We start from the raw sequence: 26,185 nt of genomic DNA on the forward strand, positions 1-26,185 counted from the left end.
TCTATCTCTCCCTCTCAACTCTGTTCTCCTGCCTTCTCCCCATAACCCCTGACACCCATACTGATCAAGAATCTATCAATCTCTGCCTCAAAAAATATCCACTGTGTGTCTACCTTCAGTTTGAACCCGCATCTGCAGTTCCTTCCGATACAAGAATGTCAATAGACAATAGTCAATAGACAATAGACAATAGGTGCAGGAGTAGGCCATTCGGCCCTTCGAGCCAGCACCGCCATTCAATGTGATCATGGCTGGTCATATTTGTTGTGTTGTTCAAAAATAATGCAGATGTTGATCTGAATATTAATTTTCTCGTCATGAAACTCATTAGCGCTTGGATCGCGGGTGTGCAATGTACTGACGTCCCTATTATCTGTACTTTGTGTCGTGTTATATTGTTCAATACAAGTTTAAGTTACGATGGTAAATGAAATGGAATGACTCTGCATGTTCAGTCCATTAAAAATGACTAAAAGATAAAATAAATGTTTCATCCCTTCCCCCGTGGATTAGGTCTCACCTGGCCATGACAATGGATTCTAAAACGTCCGCATCCATATCTCGTGGTCTCATTTGTGGGCTATTCAGAAATTAAAGTGCTTCTTTTTTTTTTGCGTCTTTCATGAAAGAACTTCAGATCCATTCATTGTCTTTTTTCCAAAAAATTATTTAAATGACACAGTTCGTTGTCGGCAAATAGATTTCACTGTTATTTCCCTGGCAAGGTAAAAGCTTCAATAGACAATAGACAATAGATGCAGGAGTAGGCCATTCGGCCCTTCGAGCCAGCACCACCATTCAATGTGATCACGGCTGATCATCCCCAATCAGTACCCCGTTCCTGCCTTCCCCCATATCCCCTGACTCCGCTATCTTTAAGAGCCCTATCTAGCGCTCTCTTGAAAGTATCCAGAGAACCGGCCTCCGCAGAGAATTCCACAGACTCACTACTCTCTGTGAGAAAAAGTGTTTCCTCGTCTCCATTCTCAATGGCTTACCCCTTATTCTTAAAGCCATGTGAGGCCGGCCACAGCCTCAGAATAAAAGGACGTGCCTTTAGAAAGGAGATGAGGAGGCATTTTTTTAGTCAGAGGGTGGTGAATTTGTGGAATTCTTTACCAGACAGTTTAGTTTGGTTTAGTTCAAGCTTAGATATACAGCGCGGAAACAGGCCCTTCGGACCACCGGGTCCACACCGATCAGCGATCCCCGCACACGTACGCTATCTTACATACACTAGGGACAATTTTACATTCATACCGAGCCAATAAACCTACAAACCTGTACGTCTTGGGAGTGTGGGGGGAAACCGAAGATCTCGGAAAAAACCCACGCAGGTCACGGGGAGAACGTGCAAACTCCGTACAGACATCACCCATAGTCAGGATCGAACCCGGGTCTCTGGCGCTGTAAGGCAGTAGTTCTACCGCTGCACCACCGTGCCTCCGGAGATGCTGCCTAACCCACTGAAATACTCCAGCACTTTGTGTCTATCTTTGGTATAAACCAGTATCTGCAGTTCCTTCCTACACAGACTTAGAATGGAACTAATTTTGATGCTTAATTGAGCTCAACAGCAAGATCTTTCATTTGTATAGCACCTTTGACTTAGTGACGCTGTAGCAGGTTCACGGACACAGCAGTTAATGCTGCAGCTCCAGTCTCTTGGTTCCAATCCTGACTTACAGTGCTGTTTGTGTGGAGTTTGTACGCACTCTCTGTAAGCCCTGTGGTTTACACCCACCTCCCTGCGGGTGAAAGGCTTGGATAGAGTGGAGGTGGAGAGGATGTTTCCACCAGTGAGAGAGTCTAGGACTAGAGGGCACAGCCTCAGAATAAGAAGATGTACCTTTACAAAGGAGATGAGGAGGAATTTCTTCAGTCAGAGTGTGGTGAATCTGTGGAATTTTTTGCCACAGACGGCTGTGGCGGCCAAGCCAGTGGATATACTTAAGGCGAAGATTCTTGATTGGTACGGGTGTCAGGGGTTATGGGGAGAAGGCAGGAGAATGGGGTTAGGATGGAGAGATAGATCAGCCATGGTTGAATGGCGGTGTGGACTCAATGGGCCGAATGGCGTAATTCTGTGGCTTATGTTCGTAAGTAATTGGGGCAGAATTAGGCCATTCGGCCCATCAAGTCCACTCCGCCATTTAATCATGGCTGATCTATCTCTCCCTCCTAACCCCATTTTCCTGCCTTCTCCCCATAACCCCTGACACCCGTTAAATGTGTGACTACTTGGGTACTGATAAGGGATGTCTGGAAAACCCGTCTGGGTGGGGTTAGGCTGCAGATCAGATGTGATTTCATCGAATAGCTCGAGGAACTGATTGACCCAAGTACGTTCATAGACCGAAAGACTAGGTCGTTGCCCTCTTCTGCAAATACAGAGGCAAGGCAACGATACCCCCAGCAGGGCGGCACGGTGGCGCAGTGGTAGAGTCGCTGCCTCCACAGCGCCAGGGGCCCAGGTTCGATCCCGACTATGGGTGCTGTCTGTATGGGGTTTGTTCGTTCTCTCCGTGGCCTCCGTGGGGTTTTCTCCGGGTGCTCCGGTTTCCTCCCACATCCCAAAGTTTGTAGGCTAATTGACTTTGTCGAAAAAACATTGCGAATCGTCCCTTATGTTAGTTATTTAGTTACATTTATTGTCACGTGTACCGAGGTACAGTGAAAAAACAAGATTACAATCGACCCATGTACAGTGTACAGTTCATGCTATGGGAACAACGTTTGGTGCAAGGTAAAGCCAGCAAAGTCCGATCAAGGATAGTCCGAGTGTGGACAAAAATGCTGGAGAAACTCAGCGGGTGAGGAGCGAAGGAAATAGGTGACATTTTGGGTCGAGACCCTTCTTCAGACTGATGTGGGGGTGGGGGGGGGGTGGGAAGAAGAAAGGAAGTGGCGGAGACAGTGGGCTGTGGGAGATCTGGGAAGGGGAGGGGAAGGAGGGAGAAAGGATAGTCCGAGGGTCACCACCGAGGTAGATAGTAATTCGGGACTGCTCTCTGGTTGTGGTAGGAAGACTCAGTTGCCGCTTCAGTTGCCGATCAGCTGGGAAGAAACTGTCCCTGAAAACGGATGGTGTTAGTGTGCGGGGATCGCTGGTCGGCGCAGACTCGGTGGGTCGAAGGCCTTGTTTCCGCATCGCATCTCCAAACTAAACACAGCTAACCACTCCAACCCAAACTCCTTCCCGTTTAAAATCAGTTCGAAGATCACCGCCTGGTCACATAAAACCGAGGGGAATAACAGTGACAATTTAATGCCATCACGACCTCAGCATTTAGTAAGCGCAGTACGACTTAAGAGCGAGTTAACTTGGTGACACGCTATAAATCTCAAACAGCCCTTAAACAAACCCTGATGTTGACTGGAGTTTTTTAATTTCTTTCACAACAAACAATTTGTAATTAAAATGTAAAATGTTCGGTGTTAACTCTTGACGTTCCAGATTTTTTTTTCTTTTAAGCTGTCTCTTTAAACTTTAAAGGAAACATTGATAATGAACGCCTGGCGATTGCTAAAACGAAAGTCCCCAAAAAATTCAGAGGGATAGTATTTGATGAATGGCTACAAGAGAAAGGTAAATCTCCATTAAAAACTTTAACATTAACTCTTTCACTTCTGTGCTCTCTTTATTTTTAAAAGGAAAGGAAAACCTAAAGCTTGCGTTAAAGTCTTGATTGTTAAAACAAGTAACTTTAAAAAAAATAATAATAATAATCTTGGCTGTTGAACGAAGGTCTTAATGTAATTTATAACTTGCTGCTTTTTTATATTGATAAATATCTTTATAATTTATCATTATTAAACTGTAGTTAAAGGGACTGTCAGCGTGTTGGCTTCTTGTAAAGTTATGCATGGACTTTGTCTAAAAAGGCGAATTGTAACGTGCGACTTACAAGATAACTCACTGGGTTCTGGTAAATTTGTAGAAATTAAGTTTGATTCTAAAATGGAGTCCACTCAAAAGCCTTAATATTTTATAAGCAACTTCAAATTAACCTAAATGGAGTTTTTTTTTAATATCTATCATCTTATACCCAAGGTCCTAATTAATAAAGTCCCTTTAACGCTCATTGTTAAAGGTAATATGACTGGGGATTAATATTCAACTTGCTGCATGCATAGTTATTGAATTTATTTTGAACCTGTTTGATGCTCACTAACCTCGCCATGTTTGCTTTTTGAAACTGTTTCCTTGAAGTTGTGCTGGAAGGCAAGTGTAAGATTTACTATTTGCTGTTCCAAGATGGCCGCGACCTGCCTTCATTGGAGAAAAATGGCGTCCTGGGCAAAGCAGGATCTCATGGGCACCATTGAGTTTGGTCTGCTTGCTTGGGAAGGGTCGTTGGCTCATGTACAGAGTGGGTCGCTTATTCCGACAGGGCCTCATCCAAACCTCGGGGAGGTTCAAGGGTCAAAGGTTCAACGGCACTTTGTGGTCACATGTGCAATCGCACAGTCATGAGGTCATAGGGGATAATAGTAGAATTAGGCCTTTCGGCCCATCAAGTCTACTCCGCCATTCAATCATGGCTGATGTACTGAATCTCTCCCTCCTAACCCCATTCTCCAACCTGCCATCTCCCAATAACCCCTGACTCCCATACTAATCAAGAATCTATCCATCTCTGTCTTAAATATATCCACTGACTTGACCTCCACAGCCTTCTGTGGCAAAGAATTCCACAGATTCACCACCCTCTGACCGAAGAGATTTCTCCTCATCTCTTTCCTAAAAGAACGTCCTTGAATTCTGAGGCTATGACTTCTAGTCCTAGAATCCCCCACCAGTGGAAACATCCTCTCCTCATCCACAGTGAAATTATTTTCTTACATACAGCCCCGTAGAGTATTTCCCTAACAAAGCACAACCCCCGATTACGGTGGCGCAGCAGTAGACATGCTGCCTCACAGGGCCAAGGACCCTGGTTCGATCCCAACCACGGGTGCTGTCTGCACAGAGTTTGGACATTCTCCCCGTGACCTGCGTGGGTTTTCACCGGGTGCTCCGGTTTTCTCCCACACTCCAAAGACGTACAGGTTTGTAGGTTAGGTTAAAAAACAATTGTAAATTGTCCCTAGTGTGTGTAGGATAGTGCTAATGTGTGGGGATTGCTGGTCGGCACGGACCCGGTGGGCCGGAGGGCCTGTTTCCGTGCTGTGCCTCTAAACTTAAAATATACTAAGCGGTCTGTGCTCAAGGTTTCGAGGTTGGGTGCCCGATTCAGGCGAGCCCCAGGCTGTTGCAGGGCCTCCACTGTTTGCCTTGCAAGGACATCTTGTTCGACCAGTTCACCCCATTTGCCCACATTTGGCCTATTTCCCTCCAAGCCTTTCCTATCCCGTACCTGTCCAAATGCTGTTGTGGTACCTGCCTCAACTACCTCCTTTGGCAGCTCGTTCCATACTCCCACCATTCCGTTTTAAAAAGTTGCCCCTCAAGTTCCTATTAAATCTTGCCCTTCTCACCTAGACATGTCCTCATTCTTTTGGGAACAGGGGTTCCCCTCTCCCATCATAGATGAGGCCCTCAGCACCACCCAGCTCCGCCCTTGCTCCCCCTCCCCCTAGTCACAACAGACAGAATCCCCCTTGTCCTCACCTTCCACCCCATCAGCCGTCGCGTACAACACATAATCCTGCAACATTTTCGCCACCTGCAACAGGATCCCACCACTAGACACATTTGCCCATCTCCACCCCTTTCCGCCTTCCGCAGAGACCGTTCCCTCCATAACTCCCTGGTCAACTCATCCCTTCCCGCCCAAATTACCCCCTCCCCTGGTACCTTCCCCTGCAACCGCAGGAGATGCAACACCTGGCCCTATACCTCCCCCCTCGACTGTCCAGGGACCCCAACAGTCCTTTCAGGTGAGGCAGAGGTTCACTTGCGCCTCCTCCAACCTCATCTACTGTATCCGTTGTTCAAGATGTGGACTCTTATACATCGGCGAGACCAAACGCAGACTGGGCGATCGTTTCGTGGTACACCTTCGCTCAGCCCGCCTGAACCAACCTGACCTCCCGGTTGCTGGGACTCCTTCCCATTCCCACAAAGACCTTTCTGTCTTGGGTCTCCTCCATTGTCAGAGTGAGGCTAAACGCAAATTGGAGGAACAGCATCTCATATTTCGCTTGGGCAGCTTACAGCCCAGTGGTATGAATATTGATTTCTCTCACTTCAGGTTGCCCCGGCATTCCCTCTCTCTCAATCCCTCCCCCACCCAAGTCGCACCAGCTTCTCGTTATCACCCAGCAAACAGCTAACAATGGCCTGTTTCCTTTATCATCGTTACTTTTTTGCGTATCTTTCATTCATTGTTCTTTATCTCTCCACATCACCGTCTATATCTCTCGTTTCCCTTATCCCTAACCAGTCTGAAGAAGGGTCTCGACCCGAAAAGTCGCCCATTCCTTCTCTCCAGAGATGTTACCTGTCCCGCTGAGTTACTCCAGCTTTTTGTGTCCATCTTCACCTTAAACATATGTCCTCTTGTATTTCATACCCCTACCCCTGGCTAAAAGACGTTCCCCTCTCAATCTTAAATCTACATCCTCTCATTATAGATTCCCTCTCTCTGGGTAAAAGACTGTACATTCACCCATTCAGATCCCTTTATTATTTTATACACGTCTGTAAGATCACCTCTCAGCCCCCGATCCGCTCCAAAGAATAAATTCCAAGCCTGTCCAACTTAGAAACATAGAAACATAGAAAATAGGTGCAGGAGTAGGCTATTCGGCCCTTCGAGCCTGCACCGCCATTCAATGTGATCATGGCTGATCATCCAACTCCAGTATCCTGTACCTGCCTTCTCTCCACACCCCCTGATCCCTTTAGCCACAAGGGCTACATCTAACTCCCTCTTAAATATAGCCAATGAACTGGCCTCAACTACCTTCTGTGGCAGAGAGTTCCAGAGATTCACGACTCTCTGCGTGAAAAATGTTTTTCTCATCTCAGTTCTAAAGGATTTCCCCCTTATCCTTAAACTGTGGACCCTTGTCCTGGACTTCCCCAACATCGGGAATAATCTTGCTGCATCTAGCCTGTCCAACCCCTTAAGAATTTTGTAAGTTTCTATAAGATCCCCTCTCAAACTTGTCCCTATGTCTCAGACCCTCGAGTCCTGGCAACATCCTCATAAATCCCCTCTGCACTCTTGTGTAGGAAGGAACTGCAGATGCGGGCTTCGACCAGAGATAGACTCAAAATGCTGGAGTAACTCAGCGGGACAGGCAGCATCTCTGGAGAGAAGGAACGGGTGACGTTTCGGGTCGAGATCCTTCTTCAGACAAATTCTTCAATGTCAAACACACACAACAGTCTTATCGTCACTTATCAAAGTTCCGCGGACTGTGTGGGGAAGAGCTGCTGATGCAGGTTTAGTTTAACTAGACAAGGGTCTCGACCCGAAACGTTCAACTGAAGAAGGGTCTCGGACCGAAACTTCGCCTATTCCTTTTCTCCAGAGATGCTGCCTGTCCCGGTGAGTTACTCCAGCTTTTTGTGTCTGCCTTCAGGTTAAACCAGTGTCTGCCGTTCCGTTTAGGGATACAACGCAGAAACAGGCCCTTCGGCCCACCGAGTCCGTGCCAACCAGCGATCCCCGCACACTAACACTATCCTACACACACTAGGGAGAACTTACTATTACACCAAGCCAATTACCCTACAAACCTGCGCGTCCTTGGAGTGTGAAATGCGAAATGGCATTGCATCTCACCTGAACACCCATACTCCGAACCTAACCTCACTCACGTCCCGAACAACCCTCGTTCTCTGATTTCAAAGGAAGGGCCTTTTCGCTTTTGTCTGTTATTTTCATTTAATTTTCGATTTGACCTTTGGTTTGTCAAAAGTACGGATATTGTGCTGAAACACGCAGAAAGAAGACTCAAAAATGAGGTTACAATTGGTTTAAATTAATGTTCCTCGGGTAAAACACATTTAAATGCAAATGTGGTGCCTGCTAAAGTATTGTGAACAAGCTCTGGCTGTGGGCAGGATATAACACAGGGCGTTGTTAACCAGCTATTGGGCAGGCCCTCAGAGAGCTCCATGTTATTGCAGGTAACTTTTTCACTTCAGTTTAGACATACAGCGCGGAAACAGGCCCTCCAGCCCACCGAGTCCGCGCCGACCAGCGACCCCCGCACACCAACACCATCCCACACGCACTAGGGTCAATTTTACATTTACACCAAGCCGATTGACCTACAAACCTGTGCGTTCTTTGGAGTGTGGGAGGACACGGGAGGTCTCGGTGAAAACCCACGCAGAGAACGTGCAAACTCCGCGCAGACAGCACCCGTAGTTAGTCAGGATGGAACCCCGGTCCCTGGCGCTGTAAGGCAGCAACTCTACCGCTGCACCACCGTGACTCCCCTGTATTATAATGAAGGAATGTGACACGCCTTAGATCTAAAAATGTCTGCGTGTGAAGCAAATTAAATGTCAATGTCTCCGAAATATATCATTTTTCTATTGATTATTTTACTTAGAGGGAGGCTGTTCGGCCCATCAAATGCATGCCAGCCTTCAGGGCAAACGTAGCAATCCCATTCACTAAGGGACATTTCCAGTCAGAAGTAAGGTCCCGCCCCAAAATGTCACCTTTCCACGTTCTCCTGAGATACTGCCTGTCCCGCTGAGTTACTCCAGCAGTTTGTCGCTTTTTTTTGTAAACTGGCATCTGCAGTTCCTTGTTTATCTATTCTATTCACTCCCATTGTGCATCCTCTGCAGGTTACAAACACTCATACAATCGCACCGTCATAGAGTGATACAGCGTGGAAACAGGCCCTTTGGCCCAACTTGCCCACACCGGCCAACATGTCCCAGCTACACTAGTCCCACCTGCCCGCGTTTGGCCCATATCCCCCCAAACCTGTCCTATCCATGGACCTGTCCAACTGTCTCCTATTTGTTACACTGATGCCAGCAACCATAGTAACAGGACCGCAGTCTACGCCTTTATTCCTACGACCAAAATGCACGACTCCACACTTTGCTACACTATATTCCATCTGCCACTTCTCTGCCCGCTCCCCCAACCTGTCCAAGTCCTTCTGCAGAGTCCCTGCTTTCTCGACACTACCTGCCCCCTCCACCTGTCTTCGTATCATCCGCAAACTTGGCCACAGAGCCTTCAATCCCCTCATCCAAATCATCAACATGCAACGTGAAGAGTAGCGGCCCCAGCACCGACCCCTGCGGAATCTTCGAAGATAGACACAAAGATGCTGGAGCAACTCGGCGGGACAGGCAGCATCTCTGGAGAGAAACCTCGGAACTCGACCCGAAACGTCACCCATTCCTTCCACCCAGAGATGCTGCCCGTCCCGCTGAGTTACTCCAGCAATTTGTGTCTATCTTCGGTGGAGGACGGCACTGTGGCGCAGCGGTCGAGTTGCTGCCTTGCAGCGCTTACAGCACCAGAGACCAGGGTTCGATCCCGACTACGGATGCTGTCTGTACAGAGTTTGTGCGTTTCCCCGTGACCTGCATGGGTTTTCTCCGAGATCTTCGGTTTCCTCCCACACTCCAAAGTCGTACATGTTTGTAGGTTAATCGGCTTGGTGTACATGTAAATTCTCCCTAGTGTGTGTAGGATAGTGTTAATGTGTGGGGATCGCTGGTTGGCGTGGACTCGGTGGGCCGAAGGGCCTGTTTCCGCACTGCGTCTCTAAACTAAACCAGCAGACACTGGTTTAAACTGAAGATCGACACCGAAGGTAGGCACAAAAATGCTGGAGTAACTCAGCGGGACGGACAGCATCTCTGGAGAAAAGGAATAGGCGAAGTTTCGGTCCGAGACCCTTCTTCAGTCAAGACCCTACTCTAGTTAAACTAAACCCGCATCTGCAGCTCCTTCCTACGCAGCCCTCGGAACTCGGATAAGTCACGATAAGACTGTTGTGTGTGTTTTACATTGAAGAAATTTGTCTGAAGAAGGATCTCGACCCATTCCTTCTCTCCAGAGATGCTGCCTGTCCCGCTGAGCTGCTCCAGCATTTTTGCGCCTATCTTCGGTTGAAACCAGCGTCTGCAGTTTCTTCCTGCACGTGACAGTTAAGAATATTTGTTGAGATCATCGGGTGATTTGTGTACCATTGATGGTGGGTTTGGTGAGTTGGGGTATCGTTTAGTATTTACGTATTATTCTTGCAATAATTGATCGCATTTATTTTTGCAGGAAAAGATGCACACTGTTGTGCGTGTGTGTGTGTTTGTGTGTGTGTTAAGTGTGTGCGGAGTTTGTGTGTGTGTGTGTGTGTGTGAATGGGGAACACGATGTAGCGTGGACAATGACGAGGGCGATACCTCTTCTCTTCGGCAGGCCGCATGCTCACGATCTTCAACACACAGGCCACGATCACCATCGGGGGGAAGAACAGGAGCCGCCCGTTCCAGGGGCAGATGTCCGGCCTGTACTACAACGGCCTGAAGGTGCTCAACATGGCCGCCGAGAGCCACCCCAACGTCAGGGTCAACGGCACGGTGCGGCTGGTCGGCGACGTGTCGCCGGTGATCATCAACCAGCCGGCGGCCACCGCCTTGCCCGCGGAGATGTCCACCACCATCATGGCCACCACCACCACTCTGGCCACCACCACCGCCAGGAAGGTCCGGGGAACCATGAAGATCAACCCGGTAACTCCTCTCCTTCGCACCGAGCGGGCACGGGGGGAGGGGGGGAGGGGGAGGGAGGGGGGAGCGTTGCTGGCTCGAAGGGCCGAATGGCCTACTCCTGCACCCATTGTCTATTGTCTGTTGTCTCTTGACTGATGTAAACTCTCACCTATTTCTGTTCAGCGTAAAGCGAGGGAGGGAGGGAGGAGAGCGGGGTGGTGTTTCTCAGCTTGGCTTCACCAGTTGCAAAACGTAGAAACATAGAAAAATAGGTGCAGGAGTCGGCCATTCGGCCCTTCAAGCCGGCACCGCCATTCAATATCATCATTCCAAAATCTGTACCCCTGTTCCTGCTTTTTCCCCCCATGTCCCTTGATTCCGTTAGCCCTCAGAGCTAAATCTAACTCTTGAAAATGTCCAGTGAATCGGCCTCCGCTGCCTTCTGTGGCAGAGAATTCCTCAGATTCACAACTCTCTGGGTGAAGAAGTTTTTCCTCATCTCAGTCCTAAATGGCCTGCCCCTAATTCTTAAACTGTGCATGACCCCTGGTTCTGGACTCCCCCCAACATTGGGGAACATTTCCCCTGCAGGTTCTCACTTGCCGTGACACTAACAGGAACTGCAGAAGTTTCCTCCCGAGCTAGACGAGTGACACTTTACGGGGAGGAGCGTTTTGGTGCGTGCCTTCCAGTCAATGAAACAATTGCGTTGTCCGCGGCATATGGATACATGATAAAGGGAATAACGTTCGGTGAAGTCCGATTACAGACCAGGTTGGAACCCGGGCCTCTGGCGCTGTAAGGCAGCAACTCTCCTGCTGCGCCACCGTGCCGACCCTCCAGTTTGGCTTTATTGTATTTACATAGAGTTTTATCTGACTTGTTTGGACTTCTTTGTTTTGACCAGCACCTCGGTGCACGTGACAATGAGATACCTAAACCTAAACTTCCCACACTGACCCGTCTGTCCTGGGCCTCCTCCACTGTCAGAGTGAGGCCCAGTGCAAATTGGAGGAACAGTACCTCATATTTTGCTTGGGTAGTTTACACCCCAGCTGTATGAACATTGACTTCTCTAACTTCAACTCATAAGGTTCAAAGATCATGTGATAGGAGTAGAATTAGGCCATTCGGCCCATCAAGTCTACTCCGCCATTCAATTATGGCTGATCGATTACTCCCTCCGAACCCCATTCTCCTGCCTTCTCCCCATAACCCCTGACACCCGCACTAATCAAGAATCTATCTCAGCTATTAAAATATCCATTGGCTTGGCCTCCACAGCCTTCTGCAACAACCCTCTCTCTCCCCATCCTCCCTCACCCTAGTTCTCCGACTAGTTTCACTGCCCTCCTGATTAATTTTACACTTTGTATGCCTCGTTGCCACCTTCCTCTCAGCCAACAATCATCCATTCTACGGTTCCTTGATCATCGCCTGCTTTGATCGGTGTTTTCACTCCTCACCCTTCCATATTTCTGTGTCTCCCTTGCCCCTGAGTCTGAAGAAGGGTCTCGACCTGAAACGTCACCCATTCCTGCACTCCAGAGATGCTGCCTGAGTTACTCCAGTATTTGGTGTCTACTGTCGATCTAAACCTGCATCTGCAGTTCTTTCCTACACAGCTCAGCTCAGTTTAGTTTATTGTCACGTGTACCGAGGTACAGTGAAAAGCTTTTGTTGCATGCTAACCAGTCAGCGGAAAGACAATACATGATTATAATTGACACATGATAAGGGAATAATATTTAGTGCAATGTAAAGCCAGCAAAGTCCGATCAAGGATAGTTTGAGGGTCACCAAAGAGGTAGATAGTAGTTCAGCACAGCACTCTGGTTGTGGTAGGATGGTTCAGTTGCTTGAAAACAGCTGAGAAGAAACTGTTCCTGAATCTGGAGGTGTGCGTTTTCACACTTTTGTACCATAGTTGTTATTTTTAGTTTTAGGGATACAGCGCAGACACAGGCCCTTCGGCCCACGAGGTCTGTGCCATCCAGCTCTGTACACTCCCCAAACACTGGGGACAATTTACACTTTTACTGAAGCCGATTAACCTCCAAACATGCATGTCTTTGGAGTGCGGGAGGAGACCGAAAATCTGGTCGCGGGGAGCCCATACAAACGCCGTTCAGACAGGCGCCCATAGTCGGGATCGAACCTGGACCTGTGGCGCTGTGAGGCGGCAGCTCTACCGCCGCGCCACCTCACCGTGCCAACACGACCACTGCGCCATCGTGCCAGCTCACTGTACCAATTCTACTACTGCGCTGCCATGCTGCCCCTTGAGTTTGGCGTTGTAGTATTTACATCCGGTATTATCTGACTGGATGGCACGGCTTCGAACTGCACCTCGGCACTATACCCGGCAATAATAAACCTGAACCGAAGCATAAATCTCGCTGTTCGCTTACAGTGCTGACAGCTCACTCAGAAGCAAAAAGGGTTTGTCAGATATTCCCTCGTCTTGGTGCTGCGCAAGGGAAGTGAGATCTACGGCCCAGTTTCCAGCGAGTGAAGTCCCCATTATTACAGCAGTCGTCATAAACACTCCGTTACTGCAGGATAATAAATGTCACGGAGTTTGACAAACACACTCAGCATGACTGCGACCAATCCCGCAATGCCGTCAGTAACTCTGGCTTCCTCTCTCTCTCTCTGGATATTAAACCAATAACTCTCGCCGGGCAGCTTGTTGTCTTTGGAGGTTTGGAAGTGAAATGCTGCTCGATACGGTCGACTTTTCAGTCTATTTTAGAGACACAACAGGGAAACAGGACCTTAGGCCCGCGCCGACCAGCGATCCCCGCATGCTAAAAGCCCTGTCCCACGGTACGAGTTCATTCCAAGAGCTCTCCCGAGTTTGCCCTGATTCGAACTCGGAGATTTACGGTAATGGCCGCTCGTCGGTACTCGGGGCTCTTGTGGACATTTTTCAACGTGTTGAAAAATCTTCACGAGTCTTCCCGAGCTTACCTGCCGTTAACGAGTCTTCCCGAGAACCTGCCGTTAGCGTTACGAGCCGCTAAGAGACGTCCCAGATCTCCGACGTACCCGCTACGTTCATTCTCTGTGCTTACCACGAGTTTGATTTTTTTTTAACTCAGGAGAGCTGTTGGAATGAACTCGTACCAGTGGGACAGGGCTATAACTCTATCCTACACACACCGGGGACAATTTGCAATTTTACCTCAGCCAGTTAGCCGACAAAAACCGCATGTCTTTGTAGGGTGGAAGAAAACCGGCGATCCCGGAGATAACGTCACTGGGCCTATACTCGTTGGAGCTTAGAAGGACGAGGGGGAACCTCATTAAAACTTACCGAATAGTGCAAGGCTTGGATAGAGTGGATGTGGAGAGGATGTTTCCACTAGTGGGAGAGTCTGGGACTGGAGGTGACAGCCTCAGAATTAAAGGACGTTCTTTTAGGAAGACAATAGACAATAGACAATTGGTGCAGGAGTAGGCCATTCGGCCCTACGAGCCAGCACCGCCATTCAGTATGATCATGGCTGATTATCCACAATCAGTACCCCGTTCCTGCTTTCTCCCCATATCCCCTGACTCCGCTATCTTTAAGAGCCCTATCCAACACTCTCTTGAAAGTATCCAGAGAACCAGCCTCCACCGCCCTCTGAGCAGAGAATTCCACAGACTCACAACTCTTTGTGTGAAAAATTGTTTCCTCGTCTCCATTCTAAATGGCTTACCCCTTATTCTTAAAGGAGATGAGGAGGAATTTCTTTAGTCAGAGAGTAGTGAATCTGTGGAATTCTTTGCCACAGAGGGCTGTGGAGGCCAAGTCAGTGGATATATTTAAGGCAGAGGTAGATAGATTCTTGATTAATGTGGGTGTCAGCGGTTAGGCAGGAGAATGGGGTTAGGAGGAAGTGATAGAGCAGCCATGGTTGATTGGTGGAGTAGACTTGATGGGCAGAATTTCAAGAGAGAGTTTAGATAGAGCTCTTCGGGCGAACAGACTCAAGGGATATCGGGGAGAAAGCAGGAACGGGGTACTGATTTTAGATGATCATTGCTGACCATTTAGACTTACCCAGAGTGGAACATTGACATGTCCAGCCACACAGTTGTTCCCTCAGCTGGCATGGTGATTGTGTGGGGGAGAGCTCATGTGGACATTGACGACTCCAGCACTAAGTGAGATTTACTCAGTCTCTCCTTGACATCGAGATGTGCTGGGCCTCTGGAAATGGCAGCAGCTTCCACTCGCTATGTACATCGGTCCAAGATAGCTCTTAAAGATAGCGGAGTCAGGAGATACGGGGAGAAGGCAGGATCGGGGTACAACTGATTGTGGATGATCAGCCATGATCACATTGAATGGCGGTGCTGGCTCGAAGGGCCGAATGGCCTACTATTTTTCTATGTTTAGAAAGGGACAGAAGTTTAGGGGTAACATGAGGGGGAACTTCTTTACTCAGAGAGTGGTAGCTGTGTGGAATGAGCTTCCAGTGGAAGTGGTGGAGGCAGGTTCGATTTTATCAGTTAAAAATAAATTGGATAGGTATATAGACGGGAAAAGGAATGGAGGGTTATGGTCTGAGTGCAGGTAGATGGGACTAGGGGAGAATAAGTGTTCGGCATGGACTAGAAGGGCCGGGATGGCCTGTTTCCGTGCTGTAATTGGTTATATGGTTATATGGTTCCTCTATTTCTAATGGCCTAACTCTGTTCCTATCATTTATGAACATGAAGTGATGAACTCACTCCCCTCCAAAACCTTCCCGTGCAGTTCCTTACAACACGGGGTGTATTGTGCCAATATTCTGGAGGAGTGGTCTTATCATCCTACGATGTTGTTACTCTGTGATTGTGAAGGTGTACTGGGGGCCGTCTCTGTCATGGATTCAGAGTATTGTAGAAGGCAATCCTAGCTTGCAGCCATCGCAGGGCCGGGGCAAAGCAACTGGAGCGTGAGATTCACATGTATCCATTAAACTGGCGATAAGACGGAACAGATTTTCCCCTTTCCTTTTCTAAACCTCGAGCATGTACAATATAATATGCACAAGTGCCTCACACTCAGTCTAAAGCAGAGCCGTTCAGAATCCCTCACACAGACTACAGTCACCTGTTAATAGAAGCATGCCTTAAACTCACACTGCTCTCCAGTTTATTGTTCTCCTTTTCTTTATGTGTGTGTATTTCCTGCTAGTGTCCCCTTGAATGTACCTTGGTGTGTGCGTGCGTGCGTGTGTGAGCATGCGTGTATGCGTGTGTGCGTGTGTGCGTGTCTGTGCGAGTATGTGTGGGCGTGTGTGAAGGTGTGCATGTGTGCGTGCGCAAGTGTGCGTGTGTATGTGTGTGTGTATGTGCGTGCGTGTGTGAGCATGCGTGTATCTGTGTGCATCTGTGCGTGTTTGTGCGAGTATGTGTGCACATGGGTGATGGTGTGCACGTGTGTGTGAGCAAGTGTGTGTGTGTGCGTGTGTGAGCATGCCTGTATGTGTGTGTACGTATGTGCGTGTCTGTGCTTGCAGCATAGAGTCATAGAGTGATACCGTGTGGGAACAGGCCCTTCGGCCCAACCCACCCACACCGGCCAACTTGTCCCAGCTACACTAGCCCCACCTACCCGCGTTTGGTCCATATCCCTCCAAACCTGTCCTATCTATGTACCTGTCTAAAGTAGACAAAAAATGCTGGAGAAACTCAGCGGGTGAGGCAGCATCTGTGGTGATTCTCCAGCATGATTTCATTCTCCATAGATGCTGCCTCACCCGCTGAGTTATTCAAGCATTTTTTGTCTACTTTCAATTTTTCCAGCATCTGCCGTTCCTTCTTAAACAATGTACCTGTTTCTTAAATGCTGGGATAGTCCCAGCCTCAACTATCTCCTCCGGCAGCACGTTCCGTACACCCACCACCCACTGTGTGAAAAAGTTACCCCTCGGATTCCTATTAAATCTTTTCCCCTTCAACTTAAACCTATGTCCTCTGGCCCTCGATTCCCCTACTCGGGGCTAGAGACTCTGTGCGTCTACCCGATCTATTCCCCTGATGATTTTGTACACCTCTACAAGATCACCCACCCCTCATCCTCCTGCGCTGCAAGGAGTAGAGTCCCAGCCTGCTCAACCTCTCCCTGTAGCTCAGATCCTCGAGTCCTGGCAACATCCTCGTAAATCTTCTCTGTGCCCTTTTGTTGGATTCATCAGGCTCACACAAAGTGATTAGAGTCCAAAGTCGTTTATCAGCAACTCTGCAGTGGTTACATCATCTCAGCATACATTACTAGACTAAAAGGGAGAGAGAAGATGGCTCTGTATAGGGCTCTGGTGAGACCACATCTGGAGTATTGTGTACAGTTTTGGTCTCCTAATTTGAGGACGGACATCCTTGTGATTTGAGGCAGTGCAGCGTAGGTTCACGAGATTGATCCCTGGGATGGCGGGACTGTCATATGAGGAAAGATTGAAAAGTCTAGGCTTGTATTCACTGGAGTTTAGAAGGATGAGGGGGAATCTTATAGAAACATATAAAATTATAAAAGGACTGGACAAGCTAGATGCAGGAAAAATGTTCCCAATCTTATAGCAAACATATAAAATTATAAAAGGAGCACAGAAGGTTAAGGGGGGACTTGATAAGCTAGATGCAGGAAAAATGATTCCCAATGAATTAAGGGACAGAAGGGGGAGAACTTCTTTACTCAGAGAGTGGTCCAGCACCAGGGGCCACACAGTCTAAGAGTAAAGGGGAGGTCATTTAAGACTGAGGTGAGAAAACAATTTTTTACCCAGAGAGTTGTGAATTTGTAGAATCCCCTGCCACAGAGGGCAGTGGAGGCCAAATCACTGGATGGATTTAAGAGAGAGTTAGATAGAGCTCTGGGGGGCTAGTGGAATCAAGGGATATGGGGAGAAGGCAGGCACGGGTTATTGATTGGGGACGATCAGCCATGATCACAATGAATGGCGGTGCTGGCTCGAAGGGCCGAATGGCCTCCTCCTGCACCTATTTTCTATGTTTCTATTTTTAAGAGAGCTTGCTAATAAGCCTGTGGGCGGAGCCACAGTATATGAGTCACAGTGTGAGTGACACTAATCTACATCCTCCCTCTTAAAGAATTAAATGCAAATACAAAACTACTGACTATCTGAAGCGTACATAGTAAATGGCAATAATTGATTGAACGAATGAATAAGTTCATTGGCATGCAGGCAGCCATGTTGTGTTTTAGTTTTAACTTACGATTCGGAGCCTGCGGTGCTTATCTCGATGGTCTCCGTATGTATACAGAATAAAGTACTTGTTATAATATATAATTACTCTGTATCATAAGCACTTTGCACATGGTGTCAGAAGTGGGATACGAACCCATGCCTCCAGTTGGAGACCAAATTATTATATAGTTAACTTAGAGATACAGGCCCATCGTGGAAACAGGTCCATTGGCCCACCGAATCCGCGCCGACCAGCCGTCCCCGCACACCAACACTACCCTACATAAACTAGGGACAATTTTACATTTACACCAAGCCAATTAACCTGCAAACCTGCACGTCTTTGGAATGTGGGAGGAAACCGATGAATCTCGGAGAAAGCCCAGGCGGATCATGGGGAGAACATACAGACTCCGTCCAGACAGCACCCATAGTCGGGATGGAACCGGCTCTCCGGCGCTGCAAGCGCTGTAAGGCAGAAACTCTACTGCTGCGCCACCGTGACCGCCCAGAGATATTGGAATACTGCAGAGAGAAAGTGTTCCCATTTGTGTTGGGGAGCTCAAATGCGGTGGCGCAGCACGGTGGCGCGATGGTAGAGTTGCTGCCTCACAGCGCCAGAGACCCGGGTTCGATCCCGACTACAGGTGCTGTCTGTACGGAGCTTGTACGTTCTCCCCGTGGCCTGCGTTGGTTTTCTCCGAGATCTTAGGTGTCTTTCCATATTCCAAAGACCTACAGATTAATTGGCTTGGTATAAATGTGAAAATTGTCCCTATAAAGGTAGGTGTTAGGTTACATACATGACTCTGTGTGTGTGTGCATATGCACCTATCTTTGTGTGGGGGTGTGTGAATGTGTGCCTTGTGTTTGTTTGTATGTGTCGAGACCCTTCTTCAGACTGAGGGACTGTGTGGTGCTGTGAGCGTGCACATACATGCCAGTCTTTGTGCCTGTGTGTGAGTGTTTGTGTGCATGTGCGTGTGAGTGCGTGTGTGCGTTCATGTATGTGAGTGTGTGTGCGTGCCCATGTGCCTGCGTTTGGGTGGGTGTGTGTTGCATGCATATGTGCGTGCGTGTGTGTGCATGTGTGCATACGTATGTGCATGAGTGTATGTGCTTGTGCGCGCATGTGTGTGGTGCAAGTGTGCACGTGCGCATGCGTGTGTGAGTATGTTTTTGTGTGAGTGCGCGCGTGTACGCTAGAGTGTGCGTTTGTGAGTGTGTGTGCGTGTGTGCATGCATGCTTGTGTGCACGCGTGTGTGTAAGCATACTTGTGTGCGCGCGTGTGTGTGTGTAAGCATGCTTGTGTGCGCGCGTGTGTGTGTGTGTGTGTGCGTGCAAGCATGCTTGTGTGCGCGCGTGTGTGTGTGTGCAAGCATGCTTGTGTGCGCGCGCGCGTGTGTGTGTGTGTGCGTGCAAGCATGCTTGTGTGCGCGCGTGTGTTTGCGTGCATTGGAGTGTGCAGAGCAATGTGAACATGACAGAATTAGATGTGTCACAATATTTATCATCTTTCGACAGGTTGATTTGGAGTGAGATTGATCTGACGTGAATGATATTCATTCCAGGTGACAGAGAGATGCGGACTCGGGCTTTGTCTGATAGAGTCATATATATAAAATGGCAGATTATTTCACTAATCCTTCCATAATGCACAGCAATAAAAAAACAAATTCCAATACAACTTTATCTCCGCAATGCCCTTTGGTGATGTATGTGGCTGGCTTCAGGCTGCGAGCATGCAAAAGCATTAGAGCATCGCAGATTAGGGAAGGAATCATTTTATTTTTTGACCTTCTTAATCTCAGCCAGTTCATGGATCTAAGAGAGACGACACAAAGTGCTGGAGTAACTCAGCGGGACAGGCAGCATCTCTGGAGAGAAGGAATGGGTGACGTTTCGGGTCGAGATCCTTCTTCAGACTGAGAGTCAGGGGAGAGGGAGACATAGGGATAAGGAAGAGTAAGGTGTGAAAACACAGATCAAAGGGGATGATGCTCAAGGAAATGTAGAATGGTCTGAAGAAAATATCTCTGTCACTCCCACTCTCCTGATGGTCAGGTCTGAAGAAGGGTCTCGACCCGAAACGTCACCCATTCCTTCTCTCCGGAGATGCTGCCTGTCCCGCTGAGTTACTCCGGCATTTTGTGTCTATCTTTATTCTATACAGTGCCAGGATTGGCACTAGGGTGGCGTGGTCTGTAAACATCAGATCTGAAATCTACTTGCTCCTGTAAACCCATCTCATGTTCATAAGTGATAGCAGCAGAATTACGCCATTCGGCCCATCAAGTCTACTTTGCCATTCAATAACGGCTGATCTATCTCACCCTCCTAACCCCATTCTCCTGCCTTCTTCTCCCCATAACCCCTGACACCCGCACTAATCAAGAATCTATCTATCTCTGCCTTCGAAATATCCATTCACTTGGCCTCCACCGCCTTCTGTGGCAAAAAATTCCACAGATTCACCACCCTCTGACTGAAGAAATTCCCCCTCATCTCCTTCCGAAAGGAACGTCCTTTAATTCTGAGGCTGTGGCCTCTGGTCCTAGACTCTCCCACTAGTGGAAATATCCTCTCCACATCCACTCTACCCAGGCCTACTGACTGAGTGCAAGAGTTCTACAAACTCCAATCTCTTCCATACTTGAGGCACTACCAACACATGGCGGTCGCTGTGGCGCAGCCCCGGGTTCGATCCCGACTACGGGCGCTGTCTGCACGGAGTTTGTACCTTCTCCCCCGTGACCCGCGTGAGTTTTCACGGAGATCTTCGGTTTCCTCCCACACTCCAAAGACGTGCGGGTTTGTAGGTTAATTGGCTTGATGTAAATGTAAAAATTGTCCCTAGTGTGTGTAGGATAGTGTTAATGTGCGATAGGGTGATCGCTGCTGGTCGGCGCGGACCCGGTGGGCCGAAGGGCCTGTTTCCGCGCAGTATCTCGAAACTAAATTCTCTGCCTCAGAGGGCGGTGGAGGCTGGTTCTCTGGATGCTTTCAAGAGAGAGCTAGATAGGGCTCTTAAAAATAGCAGAGTCAGGGGATATGGGGAGAAGGCAGGAACGGGGTACTGATTGGGGATGATCAGCCATGATCACATTGAATGGCGGTGCTGGATCGAAGGGCCGAATGGCCTACTCCTGCACCTATTGTCTATCGTCTAAACTAAAATAAACTAAACCAATTAAAAAAGCAAAATCAATCACCGTGTTGAAACATTCAGCTGCCTTCTGGACCTTCTGGATGAGAGGCTGAAGTGATATTTCTCAGAGGGACTGTAAACGAGATGCCCTCTTCAAGAGGAAGGTCAAACTCAAGCATTAAAGCCAAGTAACTCCTGCTTCCTTCGTGGTAGCAGTCAGCACCTCTGCCTGAGTCTCAATGTTAATCCCATTGCCCTCGTTGCCTTCCAATGTCACCCTTTCACTTAACGTGCAAGCTTGGTACATCTGTCAGTGCTAAATTTCATTTCCAAATTGGACGACAAACTAAATCACTCTGTGACCATTAACCGTATCCCCCTGTTCCCGCTGCTCTGTGTAATACGGGCTTTGTGTATTAAGCAAACATCCGAATCAATTACGCAGGTAAAGACACAAGCTGTTCAACAGTGAGCCCTCTCAACGCTGCCCTTCATACTGACTGCACACCACTCCTCGCCACTTCCCACCTCCTGTCCACTTCGTGTTCACATTAACCTCTGCCCACGCACACTCACCCCCCTGCTTCCACCACCACTCCTGTTGCCTTAACACTTGACACTCTCAGAAACCATAGCAAGCATTTCCCAATAACATCCTGTCAGAAGGCCCTGTCCCACTTTCCCGAGTTACTCACGAATTCTACCGAGTTTTTCAAACCTTGATTCAAACTCGGAGAATGTCCATAGGTGTCCGTAGGAGGTGGTAGATATATCGTAGCGGCTCGTAATACCAGATGTATGTTTAATACTCTATTACAATACAATACAATACAATATTTATTCCATGTCATTTGAACCTCAGTGAGGCTCAAACGAAAACTCCGATTCCACAGCCATACAAACAAAGCAATTCCTACAAGACACACAAACAATTCAATTTACACAAACATCCATCACAGTGAATCTCCTCCTCACTGTGATGGAAGGCAAAGTATTTTCTCTCCCCTGCACCATTTCTCTCCCGATGTCGAAGCCCCAGGCGGGCGATGTTATGTCCCACGGCCATTTTAGGCCGCGCCGGGCGATGTATGGCCCCGCTCCAGGCCCAAAACTCACAAAGTTGGAGCCCCCGGCGGGCGCTGGAATGTCCCGCGGCCATTAAAGCCGCGCCGGGCGATGTACGGCCCCCCTCCGGGTCGTTCCAACCCCGCGACACGGGCTGGAGAAGTTGCCGTTGCGGGAGCTCCGGAAAGCGGTCTCCCACCCGGACCCGCGAGCTCCCGATATCCCAACAGTCCACCGGTCTGCAGCTGGAGCTTCCGAGCTCCGTGGTCGGCCCGCAGCAGCGAGCCACCACCGCTCCGCACGCTCCGAGGCCGGTCAGCACCGCAGACTCCGCAACTGGAGCCCCCAGGTTGTTCCGGCTGGAGGCCACTCCATGGTGCTAGGCCCCAACGACAACGGAGACCCGACAGGGAAAAAGGTCGGGTCTCCCGTGCAGGGAAGTATGTACTCGGGGCATCAGGTCAGTCAGGACGTTTTTTCAGTACGTTGAATAATGTCCACAAGTAAAAAAAATAGCCCCAAGTACCTACGGCTGGCTATTACCGTAATTATCCGAGTTTGAATCAAGGGGAAAACTGGGGAGAGTTCATGGTAACTCGGGAAAGTGGGACAGGGGCTTGAGGGGATCGCTGGTCGGCGTGGACTCGGTAGGCTGGAGGGCCTGTTTCCGCACTGTATCTCTAAAACTCAAAGTTAAACTAAGCTTCACGTTGGACGATGACCTTGTGTTTTATGGCTTTGTCTCACCAAGTGAACCAATGACTCATAATTGGAATGTCAAAAGGACGTGATCTGTGGGGGAGGAGGAAGATGGCATTAAAAGATATAAACCTCGTTTCAAACAAATTATATGTTGCAGTCTAATTTTTTTGTCATTGATGGCGTGAGCTGCTACTAGGGCCTGTTTGTCATCGGAGTTCATCGTGACTTTGTACATTGTGGCAGGGCAATGATTACAGATGGGGTTGATTAAGTCACGGCGATGGGGTTTTTTCTCTTTAAGTTGGATGGCATGCAGTCAAAGCAGAGCGGAATGTGGAGAGGATGTTGCCACTAGTGGGAGAGTCCAGGACCAGAGGGCACAGCCTCGGAATAAAAGGGCGCACATTGAGAAAGGAGATGAGGAGGAATTTATTTTGTCACAGGGTGATGAAGCTGTGGAATTTAATGCCCCGGAGGCTGTGGAGGCATGATAAACACAGAGATTGACAGATTCTTGATTAGTACGGGTGTCAGGGGTTATGGGGAGAAGGCAGGAGAATGGTGTTGGGAGGGAGAGGTAGATTAGCCAGGACTGAATGGCGGAGTAGTCTTGATAGACCGTAGCACCTGAAGAAAACCCACGCGGGCACGGGGAGAATGTACTCCGTACAGGTGTACAGGTGCTCCAGTTTCCCCCCAAACACCAAAGACGTGCAAGTTTGTAGGTTAATTGGCTTTGGTAAAATTGTAAATTGCCCCTAGTGTGTAGGACAGTGGTAGTATACAGGGTGATCGCTGGTCGGCACGGACTCGGTGGGCCAAATGGCCTGTTTCCGCACTGTATCTCTGAACTAAACGACTAAACTTAAAATCTTCCATGACTCTTTAACGGCCCGTCCCACTTGGCGATTTTTTCGGTGACTGCCGGCGTCATTGACTGATGTATCATGGTCGCCGATTTAGAACTTTTCAAAATCCAGCGGCGACAAAAAAAATGTTGCGACACGTGAGGAAACACCGCGCGTTACGCCGCGTTACACCTCATCACGCCGCGACTTTCACGGTGACCAGATATGTCAGTCAATGATGCCGGCAGTCGCCGAAAAAATCACCAGGTGGGACAGGCCCTTTAGTTTAGTTTAGTTTAGAGATACAGGGCGGAAACAGGCCTTTCAGTCCACCGTTTCCGCGCCGACCAGCGATCCCCGCACATTAACACTATCCTACACCCACTAGGGACTATGTTTTACATTTACCAGGCCAATTAACCTACAAACCTGCACGTCTTTGGAGTGTGGGAGGAAACCGAAAATCTCTGAGAAAACCCACGCGGGTCACGTGGAGAACGTACAAACTCCGTACAGACAGCGCCCGCAGTCGGGATCGAACCCGGGTCTTTGGCGCTGTGAGGCAGCAACTCTACCGCTGCGCCACCATGCCGCCCTAAAACACTCTCTCTAGCTTTGACCGTTGAAGCTGGTTCTGCTGTGACTCAGTTCAATATTGCCCCATTGAAGAGGCACGACACAGAATCATAGAAACATAGACAATAGGTGCAGGAGGAGGCCATTCGGCCCTGCGAGCCAGCAACGCCATTCATTGTGATCATGGCAGATCATCCACAATGAATAACCCGTGTCTGCCTTCTCCCCGTATCCCTTGATTCCACTAGCCCCTAGAGTTCTATCTAACTCTCTTTTAAATTCATCCAGTAAATCAAACTTGGTTTAGCCTTGCACCTGGGCTAACGGCTTTTGTCAGTTCTGACATGCGGCTGCATGATAGTTAATGTTTGTTCATGAATGAGTTTGTACGGGGAGTGACAAGCAGACAGTCGACAGGAGATTCTACAGGAAGCCTCTTGCCCCTATCCATCAACATTACATCTGTACAGCGTAATTGGGTACATGTCGTGGCGGGTTTGTGCAAGAGGGGAAAAACACGGGGGTTTTCTCCGGGAGCTCCGGTTTCCTCCCGCACTCCTAAGACACGCAGGTTTGTAGGCTAATTGGCTTCTGTAAGTTGCCTCCAGTGTGTCGGATTGAACTAGTGCACGGGTGATCGCTGGTCTGCGCGGACTCGGTGGGATTAAGGCTCCTGTTTCCCTGCTGTATCTCTAAACTAAATTAAACTAAACTAAACTCTGGGGCTTGAGTCCGTGCCTCTGAATGATGAGTCTAATCGGCAATAAAATCTCAAGTGTTTTAAGATACTCAGTCTAAAGAAGAGTCTCGACACGAAACAACACAAAATTTCTTTAGCCAGAGGGTGGTGAATCTGTGGAATTCTTCACCACAGAAGGCTGTGGAGGCCAAGTAAGTGGATATTTTTAAGAGATAGATTCTTGATTAGTACAGGTGTCAGAGGTTATAGGGTGAAGGCAGGACAATGGGGTTAGGAGGGAGAGATAGATCAGCCGAGATTGAATGTAAGCATGCAGGTACTGCAGGCAGTGAAGAAAGTGAATGGCATGTTGGCCTTCATAACAAGAGGAGTCGAGTATAGGAGCAAAGATGTCCTTCTGCAGTTGTACAGAGCCCTAGTGAGACTACACCTGGAGTATTGTGTGCAATTTTGGTCCCCTAATTTGAGGAAGGACATTCTTGCTTTTGAGGGAGTGCAGCGTAGGTTAATTCCCGGGATGGCGGGACTGTCATATGCTGAGAAAATGGATCAGCGGGGCTTGTACACTCTGGAGTTTAGAAGGATGAGAGGGAAACTTATTGAAACATATAAGATTATTTATAATCTTGTAGGCCGGTGTGGGCGAGTTGGGCCGTTTCCACGTTGTATAACTCAATGAGTAACTGTCAGTGGCGATCTATATGAGTTCCATGTGACCTTTAAGTAGACTGGTCCCATCAAGCAGCCACGGTTTTGCTGAGTGCAGCTCTGTGAGCGTGGGTATAGGTCACCACTAGCCTGCAGGCACCTTCCTGAAGCCTCGATGAAGATCTCTACAACTGATGTTTGGGAGCGGGGGAGGGGTGAGAGGAGGTGAGGGATGGATACAGAGGGGACGGCAATAGAGTGAGGTCTCTCAGCAAAGAGTAATGGGAACCAGATGGAAGTAAAGTCTGCAGAAGGGGCTCAAACCCATAGACAATAGACAATAGGTGCAGGTGTAGGCCATTCAGCTCTTCGAGCTAGCAGCACCATTCAACGTGATCATGGCTGATCATCCCCAATCAGTACCCCGTTCCTGCCTTCTCCCCATATCCCCTATCTTTAAGAACCCTATCTAGCTCTCTCGTGAAAGTATCCAGAGAACCGGCCTCCACCGCCCTCTGAGGCAGAGAATTCCACAGACTCACAACTGTGAGAAAAAGTGTTTCCTCGTCTCCGTTCTAAATGGCTTCCTCCTTATTCTTAAACTGTGGCCCCTGGTTCTAGACTCCCCCAACATCAGGAACATGTTTCCTGCCGCTAGTGTGTCC

General features: G+C 48.7%; 1 protein-coding gene across 8 annotated transcripts in view; it reads left to right on the forward strand.

The window, feature by feature from the left end:
* nrxn3a (neurexin 3a) overlaps positions 1–26,185 on the forward strand; it is a 1,361,409-nt gene that overhangs the window by 1,293,661 nt on the left and 41,563 nt on the right. For all 8 annotated transcript variants that reach the window (XM_055640186.1, XM_055640188.1, XM_055640185.1 and 5 more), the window contains 2 exons: positions 3,497–3,589; positions 10,356–10,669. In XM_055640186.1, the coding sequence (XP_055496161.1) occupies positions 3,497–3,589; positions 10,356–10,669 (407 nt within the window). The remainder of the gene's footprint in view (positions 1–3,496; positions 3,590–10,355; positions 10,670–26,185) is intronic.

The sequence above is a fragment of the Leucoraja erinacea genome, chromosome 9 (assembly GCF_028641065.1).
Source record: "Leucoraja erinacea ecotype New England chromosome 9, Leri_hhj_1, whole genome shotgun sequence".
Classification (NCBI taxonomy): domain Eukaryota; kingdom Metazoa; phylum Chordata; class Chondrichthyes; order Rajiformes; family Rajidae; genus Leucoraja; species Leucoraja erinaceus.